The sequence below is a fragment of the Budorcas taxicolor genome, chromosome 7 (genome assembly GCF_023091745.1).
Source record: "Budorcas taxicolor isolate Tak-1 chromosome 7, Takin1.1, whole genome shotgun sequence".
Taxonomy (NCBI): Eukaryota; Metazoa; Chordata; class Mammalia; order Artiodactyla; family Bovidae; genus Budorcas; species Budorcas taxicolor.
In genome coordinates this window covers 82,867,458-82,881,773 of record NC_068916.1, presented here as the reverse complement: position 1 = coordinate 82,881,773, position 14,316 = coordinate 82,867,458, and the positions used below count along the sequence as shown (strand labels likewise).

Below are 14,316 nucleotides of genomic sequence, written 5' to 3'. Positions count from 1 at the left end.
TAGTTATTAGGAAATGCAGAGTGGAGGCTTTTTATTATGCTTCTAAAATTGTCTCCGTTTCAATATAATGGCAAGTTGGTGAAGGACATCTGCTAACTAAAATAAATTTAGTTGTATTCTATAAAATAACTGTGAAAACTTAATTTAACAAAAAGTAACCTCTAGGTTTATTTAAATATTCTTGTAAAGAAGTGAATTTTTTAATGGTCCATAGTCTCCTAGATACTGAATAGCAAATGGTCAAGGCATTTTGGAGGGACTTTTATTTCTAAATATGCAATACTTTCAGTAGGTTCAGCTTCCCTGGTGGCTCAGAGAGTAAAGAATCTGCCTGCAATGTGGGAGACCCAGGTTCGATCCCTGGGTAGGGAGAGCCCCTGGAGAAGGGAATGGCAGCCCACTCCGGTATTCTTGCCTGGAGAATCTCATGGACAGCGGAGCCTGGCAGGCTACAGTCCATGGGGTCACCAAGAGTCAGGCACGACTAAGCAACTAACACTCTCAACACTCTCAGTGGGTTCAAAGACCAAAATGTATACAAAGCTAAACAATAAAGTGTGCCATCTTGCCTCTACCAAAGCCCTCTACACTTCTCCTTAGTTGATGACATATCTCTAGACACTCTCCATTCATCATCTGAGCATTTCTTTACATGAGAGAACAAATCTTGACTACATTAATGGAACAGTCCTTCCTTATGTAAACCATAGGTGTGTGTTTGCTCTAAGTTCCTTTACATTCTAGGACATATTTGTGGCTTTTGGAAAAATATCTATTTTGTCCACTAGCATACCACTGAAGATGTGACCTTCTGAAACCGATAGAGTACCATTACATGCATACAGATTTATCAGCTTTGTGTGTCTGATACATTGCTTGATGTTGTAATGTGCATTTTTGTGACCTTTTCTTACTTGTAGTTCTTGGCACCTGATTGATTGCACGCCGCCTTATACTTAGAGTGTTTATTGATTCACTTTAATATCCATGAACACTGGCATTATTAAAGATGAAAGAAGCAGTCGGCTTAGAGAAGACAGTAATCATCAAATATTAATTGAGGGTCATTTTCTTTTATCAAAGGGGCATCAGGCAATGGAAACTCTAAGATGCTTATGTTAGTCCCAGCTTTGTCAGTATATGTTTTGAAACCAGATCAAGTTACTTATCCATATTGTACATTGGCTTCCAATCTATGAACAATAGCTTGAACTATATTATCAGCTGGTAGTTTTTCTTCTTAAAGTCCATGTTTATATACCACAGTATTTCCTAAACTTAAGTAACTCCTATGCCCATATTTGTTATCTCCTTATACTTACTTAAAAATAAATTTTAAATAAATAGAAAACAATATAACTTGCCAGAAATAGAAGGAAACCAGAAAAATAAGTACAATGAATATAAGGTCTTTCTAAGTTATAACTGCTTGATGATGGCTTTGAGTATAAAGCCTGCTGTCCCTTTGAAAAAGAGATTTAGCACATTTTAGAGGATAATACGCTTGATAGTCAAACTGAGACTGCCTTTAAGACATACTTAGATATGTGGAAGGGGAATTGTAAGAAGAGTAATTTTTCCTATACGAGCCCTGCACCTTCCCAAATCTCCATGTTTTCCATGTTTTCAGGATACTTCTTTACCATATAACTCATATGCATATGAGCTAAGTAAATGTGCCCAAGAAACCAATTTAACTGATAAATATTTTTTAAAGTGCTGGTTTTGTACCATGAGAAACAAAAAATTCTAAAACATGGTTCCTTTCATTCAACAATCTTACAGTCCATTAAAGATTCTAAGATACTTTCAAAAGTAAGAACTTCAAAATAAGGTGGAACTTGTTAAAGTAAGTAGGTACAAATTGCTCTAATCATATCCATATTTATTTTGCTCACTTTCAGTAATGCCCCTGGACAGCTGAAACTTAGGGAAAACTCCTTTCCAAAGGTAACATGGTTAGGAGTAAGAGCTAGGATTAGAATTTGATTTCAAGTGCCCTCAGTGAAGTCATTGTTTTTATCTGCTATGATCTGGGGGTTTGCAGTAAGGAGAAAGTTTCTGTTGCAGTAAAAGAGTAGAGGTTTCAGAAAGGCACTGGTGTTTGACAGCCTCAGTTCTTCTGAAGCTTTCTAAAGTTTCTTAAAGGCCCCAAAGTTATTTGGGAGATGATCAAGGGACTGTCTTTTAGTCATACTGCGTTAATTGGTATGTCTATTACAGCTGCTAAATCCCCTTCATTGCAGTTTTTTCCATCTTTTTGTGTACTATAGGAAGAGTAGAAACAGTCATTAACCAGAGGATCTGCCTTAAAGTGACTGACATTTCCACATTTAACATTACCTACATGAATCCATTTCTGAACAACTGGAGACAATGCAATCCTTTAAAAATAAGATCAAAGACCAATGCTACCCTGAGCCTTATCCCCTCCACCTCCAGCTATGATGTTCTCAGACCACAGATTTCTACTGTAACTCTAATCACATTTTTTTGGTAAATATTTGCAAACTTGTCCAACTTCACTTTTCACCTGCTAAATGGAATATAATGGTCATCTGAGTTAAATTCACCCATTCCAGTCCATTTTAGTTCACTGATTCCTAAAGTGTCAAGGTTCACTCTTGCCATCTCCTGTTTGACCACTTCCAATTTACCTTGATTCGTGGACCTAAGATTCCAGGTTCCTATGCAATATTGTTCTTTACAGCATTGGACTTTACTTCTGTCATCAGTCATATCCACAACTGGGCATGGTTTTCATTTTGGCTCCATCTCTTCATTCTTTCTGGAGTTGTTTCTCCATTCTTCTCCAGAAGCATGTTGGGCACCTATTGAACCTGGGGAGTTCATCTTTCAGTGTCATATTTTTTGGCTTTTCATATTGTTCACGGGGTTCTCAAGGCAAGAATACTGAAGTGGTTTGCCATTCCCTTCTCCAGTAAATAGTTTCTAAGTGAGTGAATGTTTGATACAATGGGTTTATACTTTCAATACAAAAAAGTCTGCATGCAAAGGAAGGGCCATGCAATGGAAAGCTCTCTAAAGGAAGAGACACTTGATATGGACCATGAGAGGTGAACTTTGTACCTTCATAGCATAGACAGCATGACAAAATGGGAAAGAGAACCTCACAGGTTGAAGGAGAAACTCTTCAAAGGCCAAAATGTGAGTAACAGATGCCACAGGTAGTTAGCATCCAGTATGACTGATTTAAGGCTCAGCATGGCAATAGGGTGGGATAATTTTTTTTTACTTTTCATTATCACCAATTTCAAATGTTTGAAAGAGGAGAAAGACTATGATGAAGAGTATAATGTGTCTCTGTATATAATCATCCAGCTTCAAAAAGTGTCATCAGATAGCCAATCTTTAGCCTGCTATACCCATTGAATAATTTTCAAGAAAAATCCAGGGTATTATTTTATCTATATATTTCAACTTGAGATAAGAATTCATTTAAAAATAAAAATACAAAAATTTTAACGATAGCCACAGTGCCATCATAGAATAAAATCTGACGAATCGTGATTGCTAAGAACAGACACTATGAAGGACTTGACAATTTCCACCTCAGTTCAGTTCAGTCCCTCTGTCGTGTCCGACTCTTTGCGACCCCATGAATCTCAGCACGCCAGGCTTCCCTGTCCATCACCAACTCCTGGAGTTCACTCAGACTCATGTCCATCGAGTCCGTGATGCCATCCAGCCATCTCATCCTCTGTTGTCCCCTTCTCCTCCTGCCCTCTATCCCTCCCAGCATCAGAGTCTTTTCCAATGAGTCAACTCTTTGCATCAGGTGGCCAAAGTACTGGAGTTTCAGCTTTAGCATCAGTCCTTCCAATGAACACCCAGGACTGATTTCCTTTAGAATGAACTGGTTGGATCTCCTTGAGTCCAAGGGACTCTCAAGAGTCTTCTCCAACACCACAGTTCAAAAGCATCAATTCTTCGGCACTCAGCTTTCTTCACAGTCCAACTCTCACATCCATACATGACCACTGGAAAAACCATAGTCTTGACTAGACAGACCTTTGTTGGCAAAGTAATGTCTCTGCTTTTGAATATGCTATCTATGTTGGTCATAACTTTCCTTCCAAGGAGTAAGCGTCTTTTCATTTCATGGCTGCAGTCACCATCTGCAGTGATTTTGGGCCCCCAAAAATAAAGTCTGACACTGTTTCCACTGTTTCCCTATGTATTTCCCATGAAGTGATGGGACCAGATGCCATGATCTTCGTTTTCTGAATGTTGAGCTTTAAGCCAACTTTTTCACTCTCCTCTTTCACTTTCATCAAGAGGCTTTTTAGTTCCTCTTCACTTTCTGCCATAAGGGTGGTGTCATCTGCATATCTGAGATTATTGATATTTCTCCCAGCAATCTTGATTCCAGCTTGTGCTTCTTCCAGCCCAGCATTTCTCATGATGTACTCTGCATGTAAGTTAAATAAGCACGGTGACATTATACAGCCTTGACGTACTCCTTTTCCTATTTGGAACCAGTCTGTTGTTCCATGTTCAGTTCTAATTGTTGCTTCCTGACCTGCACATAGGTTTCTCAAGAGGCAGGTCAGGTGGTCTGGTATTCCCATCTCTTTCAGAATTTTCCACAGTTTCTTGTGATCCACACAGTCAAAGGCTTTGGCATAGTCAATAAAGCAGAAATAGATGTTTTTCTGGTATTCTCTTGCTTTTTCCATGATCCAGCAGACGTTGGCAATTTAATCTCTGGTTCCTCTGCCTTTTCTAAGACCAGCTTGAACATCAGGAAGTTCATGGTTCACATATCACTGAAGCCTGGCTTGGAGAATTTTGAGCATTACTTTACTAGCATGAGATGAGTGCAATTGTGTGGTAGTTTGAGCATTCTTTGGCATTGCCTTGCTTTGGGACTGGAATGAAAACTGACCTTTTCCAGTCCTGTGGCCACTGCTGAGTTTTCCCAATTTGCTGGCATATTGAGTGCAGCACTTTCACAGCATCATCTTTAGTATTTGAAATAGCTCAACTGGAATTCCATCACCTCCACTAGCTTTGTTCGTAGTGATGCTTTCTAAGGCCCACTTGACTTCACATTCCAGGATGTCTGGCTCTAGATGAGTGATCACACCATTGTGATTATCTTGGTCTTGAAGATCTTTTTTGTACAGTTCTTCTGTGTGTTCTTGCCACCTCTTCTTAATATCATCTGCTTCTCTTAGGTCCATACCATTTCTGTCTCCTATCAAGCCCATCTTTGCATGAAATGTTCCCTTGGTATCTCTAATTTTCTTGAAGAGATCTCTAGTCTTTCCCATTCTGTTGTTTTCCTCTATTTCTTTGCATTGATCACTGAGGAAGGCTCTATTTCTCCTTGCTATTCTTTGGAACTCTGCATTCAGATGCTTATATCTTTCCTTTTCTCCTTTGCTTTTCACTTCTCTTCTTTTCACAGCTATTTGTAAGGCCTCCCTAGACAGCCATTTTGCTTTTTTGCATTTCTTTTCCATGGGGATGGTCTTGATCCCTGTCTCCTGTACAATGTCACGAACCTCATTCCATAGTTCATCAGGCACTCTATCTATCAGATCTAGGCCCTTAAATCTATTTCTCACTTCCACTGTATAATCATAAAGGATTTGATTTAGGTCATATCTCAATGGTCTAGTGGTTTTCGCTACTTTCTTCAATTTAAGTCTGAATTTGTCAATAAGGTGTTCCTGATCTGAGCCACAGTCAGCTCCCGGTCTTGTTTTTGGTGACTGTATAGAGCTTCTCCATCTTTGGCTGCAAAGAATATAATCAATCTGATTTCAGAGTTGACCATCTGGTGATGTCCATATGTAGAGTCTTCTCTTGTGTTGCTGGAAGAGGGTGTTTGCTATGACCAGTGCATTTTCTTGGCAAAACTCTATTAGTCTTTGCCCTGCTTCATTCCACATTCCAAGGCCAAATTTGCCTGTTACTCCAGGTGTTTCTTGACTTCCTACTTTTGCATTGCAGTGCCCTATAATGAAAAAGACATCTTTTTTGGGTGTTAGTTTTAGAAGGTCTTGTAGGTCTTCATAGGACGTTCAACTTCAGCTTCTTCAGCATTACTGGTTGGGGCATAGGCTTGGATTACCATGATATAGAATGGTTTGCCTTGAAAACAAACAGAGTTCATTCTGTCATTTTTGAGATTGCATCCAAGTACTGCATTTCGGACTCTTTTGTTGACCAGATGGCTACTCCATTTCTTCTAAGGGATTCCTGCCCACAGTAGTAGATATAATGGTTATCTGAGTCTTGGATAAATGCTCACAGTGCAGCAATTATATACATAAGAATTGGAAGGCTATGGTAAACCACATGCAGCAGAAAAGATACCTTGTGGTAATCATCTCTAGCTCTTATTCCAGGTTCTGACCTTTTTTCACTATCAATTACATGCTTACATAGGGTCATCACGCAGTCTGGCAAGTTCTGCTTATGCTCCTTGTCAATGTTCTAACATGCATAAATAAGACCAAGGAAGTGTATCATTTTAAATGTCATAATTAAGCTGCCTTTCCAACTGTAATTGTACAATGTCTTTAATCATATTGGCCCTTAATACCAGATTAAATGCTATGTCGTTCAAAGAATTTTCCCAATTAGAAAAAAAATCGTTCTACTTCAAGATGCCAAAATTGTATGGTTTGTGTTTATAAGATTCTCTTCTGTCTTGGCGGAGAAGGCAATGGCAACCCACTCCAGTATTCTTGCCTGGAGAATCCCAGGGATGGGAGAGCCTGGTGGGCTGCCGTCTATGGGGTCGCACAGAGTCGAACATGACTGAAGCAACTTAGCAGCAGCAGCAGCATTCTGTCTTGGAGTCGTATTTTTATGTGCGTGTGTGTGTATACACACATACAATCATAGACTTTTTGCAGAAAGACACCACACCCCAAACTCAAGGTATCCTAGAGTACTCAGTATAATGCCTGCTCTTAGTTGTATTTTAAAGTCTGTTTTTCAAATCACACTGATTTTTTTTTTTAAAGTAAACCCTTTTGAAAAACTGACCTACATATGAGTCGGAATTAGCTGTGGAAGCATAATTTTTTTCATGTAGAATCTTGGATAGGGTAAAGCCCTCTGATTACTACCAAATTACCCACACTGCTAGAAACAACATCCAGAAAGAGATAAGCCTTATATAACAAGGAGAGTGTCCCCAGAAATTCATGAGTAGCTTGGCTTACAGAATTCATTTGAGCAATCGATAAATATACAGATAATGATATGAAAAACATGCTATTTGTACTTCCAATCTTCCACTGTATTATTGGTCTTCCACTGATGAAAATGGGGCCAATTCACAAAAATATGATCTGAGAACTTTTAGAAATAGAAAGCTAATTTCATATATGTATGTAACACTGAAAGGCATTCTGAGAGATACTGTGGAAAGTAGAAGTGTTCTGCATGGCCTTTACCTTTTTATTGTTAAAAATATTTACTTTATGGAGTTACTGAAATTTCCTTTAGCTTTAATATGCACCATGGCATGAAAATCTTTCACATACCCAACAAATTGATATTTGCCAACAACTAAGATGAACTGGACTGTGCAATTATAAGTCTTAAAGAATGTGCTTTTAAAACATATTTCAATTCACTAAACTACTCACATCACTTGATATTATCCTTTTCCATGTGATGGATATTTCTTTTTAATCCCCTGTGTAGTAATGCATACCAGCCTTTCAGGGAAAAGTAAAGAGCTTTTGATTATATTTTGACATATAAGTATAAAATAATCATACTTGGAAAATAATCATATACCCTTCTTTCTCACTCATGAAAGTTTAACTTTTCTTATTTTTGTAATGCTGGATGAAAGTAATCGCCATTTGCTCCATAATTCAACTGTAGGAATTTCACATTTTTCCACAGAGCCAAGAAAGTTTCTGCAGTTATAGTCTTAGATGTTGAAATCTTAACTAGCTGGAAGTAAAACGAGTAAATAAATAAATACTAACAAACATGTTCCAGAAATGCCCCCACTTGTACAAAACATCTGATTGTTGAAATGTGTACAATAAAGTGAAACTTTTAAAATGTTGGTGAGGATGTGGAAATTGACCTTGATTTACTTGGAATTTGTTCTTTCCAGCATCAAACATTGATTAAAATCTGCTAAGTAAATTTTTTGAGTTACAGTAAGTTGACCATTTACTCTCACCATTGAAAAAAGGTGAAATTTTATTATAGGGTTATACTTTGACTTTGAGAAATAATTGCATAAAATTATGTTAAATGTACAAGGAACTGAAAAATATATTACACTGTTTTTGGAACTAAATCAAACATAATTCAATGGTTAATCAAGGACAAATGACTAAAGAAAAAATTTCCACAATGCCTATGGGAGTTCACCAAATCAGTCTGGTGAATTAAAACTTGAGAGGTTGCCTAGGTCTTTAAAACTATTACAAATTAAAATAGCCTGCTTTCTCCACTGTTACCATCTCAAGCTATTTGGGAAATGGAATTCAACCTAAATGGTTGAATCTAGGTTTGTATAGGTTGAGATTTTCTCTCACTTAAGGTCTAGCTGCCAAGGAAAGCTCTCCTGGAAAAATGAAATATTTTCCTTTCCATTGGCATTCCTGGGCATGCTGAGAAAAGAGGATGCAAAGCGTGAGGAGACTGGGAACACTAAAGCATCTCCTTCTCAGTGCTGTCTGGGCTCTTAGTTGGATGCCTGGGCACAGCCCTTCTTAGAAGGAGTCGCCTCCAGGCTTTCCCCATCCCCATCCCCCCAGCTCTACAGGGGGCAGAGGCAACCAAGAGAGTCTTTTCCTCCTTACTTTTGGCTTCAAGTCAGCTTACAGATCTCTCAGCCAAGAACCTGAGAAGGCAGGATGAGATCAGGAAGCCTTCCTGGATCTCTGCCTCTAGTGGATGGTGCCAGCTGGACTGCCCTGCAGGGACAAATGTGTCCTGCAGAGGCCTTCAGTGGACATGACTTGATTTAGGCTCATGAAATTTCTTCCTGTAGAATATTCCAGGACAATTGATAAAAGAGAACATTTCCTGTGCAACTGGTTACACTATTAGTAGATTGTGCATCATCTTGCACAGGGTCTGCAGTCTCGTAAAATAGCACATTTGGTATAATCCACCAAATTACTGTGTGAGTCAGACAGTTTTTTACATTCCACATGCTAAAATATGAATTATTACTCATTATAATAAAAAAATTCAAGGCAAAATTAATTTTCTTTTAGCAACCATGGAGGAGACATTTTGACTCAGTGGTCCTTCATAAAGTCCAACAAATGGTACAACTTTGCATTTTTATGATGCAACCCTTATTCTTTAAAGAAACTGTGCAGAAAGTTGTGAGACAGCTCAATCACCTCCCGTAATAATCTGATTTGACCCAACCTAAAGAAATGCTTTGGAAAACTGTTGCATATTCCCAGGCAAAGTCAAGGGCCAAATCTTCACCAAGTGCTACATTTACTAAGGGTTTTTGTCCTCTAAAATATTTAATTCTTTGGCAGATGTCTATTTTGTACCTACCTTGTATAGGACAAGCTTCTAAACGCTTTTGCTTTCTATTTGCAATATCAATGTTTAGAAAAGCTTAGTTTCAGTTTGCAACGATGAATACAGAAGCTGAAAAAATAGTAAGAGAAATATTTTAAAATGAAAGCTCTTATTTTGTTGTATTGTTCAAGGAGAGAAAAAATAAGATTAAGTTAAGCTACAGTAAAAGCTGAGACAAATGAATAAGAGAGCCAGGTTGCTTTTTATGGAAGTGCCTCACTGTAAAAAATTACCCTATTGATATGAAGTAAGACTTCTTAATTAGATTTTTGTTAGATATGCAAAAGGTAAGTTCACCGGGAGGGCAACTTGAAAACTATAATTTGCAGATGAATCATTTCAGAAAGGAGAATTATGAGGCTTGAATTGAATGCTTAGCAAAACAGGTAAATCACTGAAGTTACCAGACCAAATAGCTCATTGTGAAATGCTCAGAGCTGAGAGTCTATTTGAAGGGAAATGGGACCATTAGAAAACACTGCAAACTGAACAAAAAGCTGCTATTTCATCTGATGGTGATTCTGTTTTCCCCACCCAAGTGGGATTTGCTTATAGTTCTTACTATTTGTGCCACTAACAAGTCCTTGCTTTCTCCTTTGGACAGGTGTAGTGTTCCCTTATTTTCCAAGATTGGGGCGCTACAATCTCAATTTTCATGAGGCACAGCAGGCTTGTCTGGACCAGGATGCTGTGATTGCCTCCTTTGATCAGCTGTATGATGCCTGGCGGAGTGGGCTGGACTGGTGCAACGCTGGCTGGCTCAGTGATGGGTCTGTGCAATATCCCATCACAAAACCCAGAGAACCCTGTGGAGGCCAGAACACAGTGCCTGGCGTCAGGAACTACGGGTTTTGGGACAAAGATAAAAGCAGATATGATGTCTTCTGTTTTACATCCAATTTCAATGGTAAGATGTTAACCATACTACCTTGTTTGCTATCCCAGAGACCAATACATACTATGATATGACATTAAAATTTTACTCTTATCTACTTAAAAAAAGGAAAATCTTTGAAGTATTGCTTCATATAAAAGAAGCTCTGTAATATCATAATTTTTAAAAATACACACAGATACCAAGCACAAGTACATATTTCCATGATTATTTGGTTTTATTGCATCCAACTGTTGCTGTAAAATAGTTTGTCATGTTTTATGGAGTCTTTTTCTTACCGCCAAAGATGCTGCTGCCACTGTGTGCCCTCCAGAGGATATAGATCTCTCCACTGAAGTAAGGATGGCATCAGTGTCATGCTCTTCTTTAAATTACAGTGTCAATTTATTCATAGATCATCAGCAAAGCTTAGGATAGACAGCTTGGATAGAGAGCTCTGATTAAGAGAACTTTGCAAGAAAATAAGCAGAAATAACACTGGAGGCAAAAGCAGAAGTGAGAGATCCAGGTTGCATCGGTACTGATGACTGATCAGTTGAATTCAGCACAACTCCCAACCCTATCTTGCTTCTTCCAGAACCAGTGATGTGACAGTGGGGCCTAGTGCAAAATGAAAATGTGGGTTCCTTGTTAAAAAAAAAATTATTAAAAATCTTAAGATGACACAGTAGAACATTCAATCAAGCATGAGGCCCAATGTAACTGTGCAGGTTGCAAACCCATGAGACTGGCCCAGGTCCCATTATTTTACATTTTAGTTGCCTGTTGATATGCTATGGGGAAAACAGAAAGGAATCAGGGATCAACAAAAGGTCAGACAGTAAATATGTTTGGCTTTGTGGGCCATATGCTCTCTGTTCCAACTACTTCATGTAGCTTTGTATGCTGCTGCTAAGTTGCTTCAGTCATGTCCGACTCTGTGCGACGCCATAGACGGCAGCCCACCAGGCTCCCCCGTCCCTGGGATTCTCCAGGCAAAAACACAGGAGTGGGTTACCATTTCCTTCTCCAATGCATGAAAGTGAAAAGTAAAAGTGAAGTCACTCAGTCGTGTCTGACTCTTAGCAACCCCATGGACTGCAGCCTACCAGGGTCCTCCACCCATGGGATCTTCCAGGCAAGAGTAGTTTTGTGTACTACAACACAAAAGCCACCACAAACAATCTTAAACAGATGGCTGTGGCTGTGTTCTAATAAAACTTCATTGGACTCATGTGCTATAGTTTGCCAGCCTCGGGTACAGGTAATAGAGCTAACCCTCTATTAATGCTCCCATGACCACTACCCATTCTCCAAATTATACCCTTTTAGTCTAGGAAGAACTGACAAGCACTAATTTAGACTTCATTAATCTATATTTGAAGAGAGGCAGGAGGGTATCAGGGCTTTCTTGGTACTTCAGTTGGTAAAGAATCCACCTGCAGTGCAGGAGACCCTGGTTCGATTCCTGGGTCGGGAAGATCCACTGGAGAAGGGATAGGCTACCCACTCCAGTATTCTTGGGCTTCCCTTCTGGCTCAGCTGGTAAAAAATCCGCCTGCAATGTGGGAGACCTGGGTTTGATCCCTGGGTTGGGAAGATCCCCTCGAGAAGGGAAAGGCTACCCATTCTAGTATTCTGTATAGTCCATGGGCTCCCAAAGAGTTGGACACGACTGAGCAACTTTCACTTTTCAGGAGGGTATCACATGACAATGTGTAACCTGGTAAGAGTCTGATCCTATTCTACCTGAAACTAAAAGTCTGAGAAAATCTTGCACTGGTAGGTGCCTGTGACTTTAGTTAGTCGGTGTCATGTTTTATACTTTTTGTGCATATTTAGTACAAATTGAAGGAATCTCGGTAATGAACACTACTGAGGTAAGTGGTTGAGGCTAACTCGCTCTTTTTTGTGAAATCAAGAAATGGTTAGGTGTCAGAGCTCCCTCCCACAGAGGGAAGTTGGAAAAAACAACTTACTCCTTTCCTCTCTGCTAGTGAGTGAACAGACTGGGTTCACATTCTAAGTCCGCACTATTTATGGCAAGTGACTTCCTGTATGTTTTGCATTTTCATACTGTAGTCTTTGAATAAGAATAATGCCTTATTGATACCTGTAATGAAAAGGACTTGAGGGCTTTTGATTTTTTTTAAATGGACTTTTCTGTCAGGAATGTTTTTTGATCCTTTCACATTCAAATTTTGGCTCTCCAGAAACTTGTGCTGGGCTTCAGTCTTGCTACAGCTAGAATTTAAATAGCTCTTGCTTTTAACATGGAATTCTGTCTTCTCTAATGCCACAGAAGGGCCCTTTTAGCCACTAATTGGCTAACAGAGGCTGCATCTGTCATTTCCCTTTTCTTTTTCACCACTCTAAAAGGGCATGTCTGAACACACATTAAGGGGCAAGGAAAAAACTAATTTAATGGAGAGAGATCTAGGGTTACTGCCTTTAACTGACTAGCCTGTTTCAGAACCTCTACAGACATTGCTCTATATACCCCTGCACTGAGAAACACTTCCATTTGGGGCTCTTTCCATCTCTCTTGGGCTAAGCTCCAGACAGGCCCACTGACCCTCTTTCCTTCTCTCTGCAGGCCGATTTTACTACCTGATCCACCCAACCAAGCTGACCTACGACGAAGCGGTGCAGGCTTGTCTCAATGATGGTGCTCAGATTGCTAAAGTGGGCCAGATATTCGCTGCCTGGAAACTTCTGGGATATGACCGTTGCGATGCAGGCTGGTTGGCGGACGGCAGCGTCCGCTACCCCATCTCTAGGCCAAGAAGGCGCTGCAGTCCTAGCGAGGCTGCCGTGCGCTTCGTGGGTTTCCCAGATAAAAAGCATAAGCTGTATGGTGTCTACTGCTTCAGAGCATACAACTGAGCGTGACCCTAAAGCACGTCAGTTTGAAAGTCATTAAGAACATGTGAAATGAAAGGTTGTTTTGTTTTTTTTTCCAATATGAACTCATGCAAGTTACCAAAACTGTGATAACCCTTTTTTACTTACTGTAAAAAGTCATTTTCATAAAGACCAATTCATTAATTTGTTTTTGTAAAGCTATTATCATTCAATATATATTATAAATTAATATAATTTTAAGGGAAGCACTACATATGGAGGTTTTAGAGCCAAACTGTTTAGGCTACATCATCCCAATGAAGTATCCTTTCATGATCGGGGCATGCAATTGCTTGAGGATTGCTAGGATTAAACTAAGGAAAGCAAAGCTACTCAGAGCAGCAGCTGCCACAAGCACAAATTTTACACGTTTGTACAATTTTGAAATGCACTACAATAAACAGATTAGAGACAACAGATTTGAAATATAGGCTTCTTTACATAAACTGAGGTTCTGAGAGGTTGCACAACACTTAGTTTCACAAGGGAACAATCTACACTTTTCTAAAATATTTCAAAGCTCCAATAGTCAGAATATTTTACTCTTTAAAATCCTGCCTTTCTGACCAAAAAAAAAAAAAAAGCAGATGGACTCCAATGTATGACAAGCACAGTTAAAACCCCTTAAGACCCCTGTTTGTATGAAGTATGAAACTAAGATAAGCAGATCATATTTAACCAATGAGAGATTCCTACCTTCTTCTAATTAAAATTATACATGCCTGAGAAGAACTGTTTTCTTTTGAGTAGCTTTACTGAATTATATTTAAATTCTAAGGGCCGTTTGCTAAGCAGCATTTAGCATCTACTCAGGGCAGTTATATAGATAAACTGCTGGACAGAAAAATTGTAAAACTTAGCAGCTTGATTTTATGTTAGCCTATGAAGTGATATTGTCCTATAAAATTAACTTTAAAATATTTAATATTTCCTTCTAATTTACATGACATGACAAAAATTTAAATCATAGAAGGAAT

The 14,316-nt window shown here is 39.0% G+C and overlaps 1 protein-coding gene across 1 annotated transcript in view; it reads left to right on the top strand.

Annotated features, from left to right (window-relative positions):
• HAPLN1 (hyaluronan and proteoglycan link protein 1) overlaps positions 1 to 13,321 on the top strand; it is a 34,362-nt gene extending 21,041 nt beyond the window's left edge. Inside the window, exons 3-4 of the mRNA XM_052643447.1 lie at positions 10,166 to 10,468; positions 13,032 to 13,321. Coding sequence (XP_052499407.1) covers positions 10,166 to 10,468; positions 13,032 to 13,321 — 593 coding nt within the window. The remainder of the gene's footprint in view (positions 1 to 10,165; positions 10,469 to 13,031) is intronic.
• Positions 13,322 to 14,316: the final 995 nt, after the last annotated feature.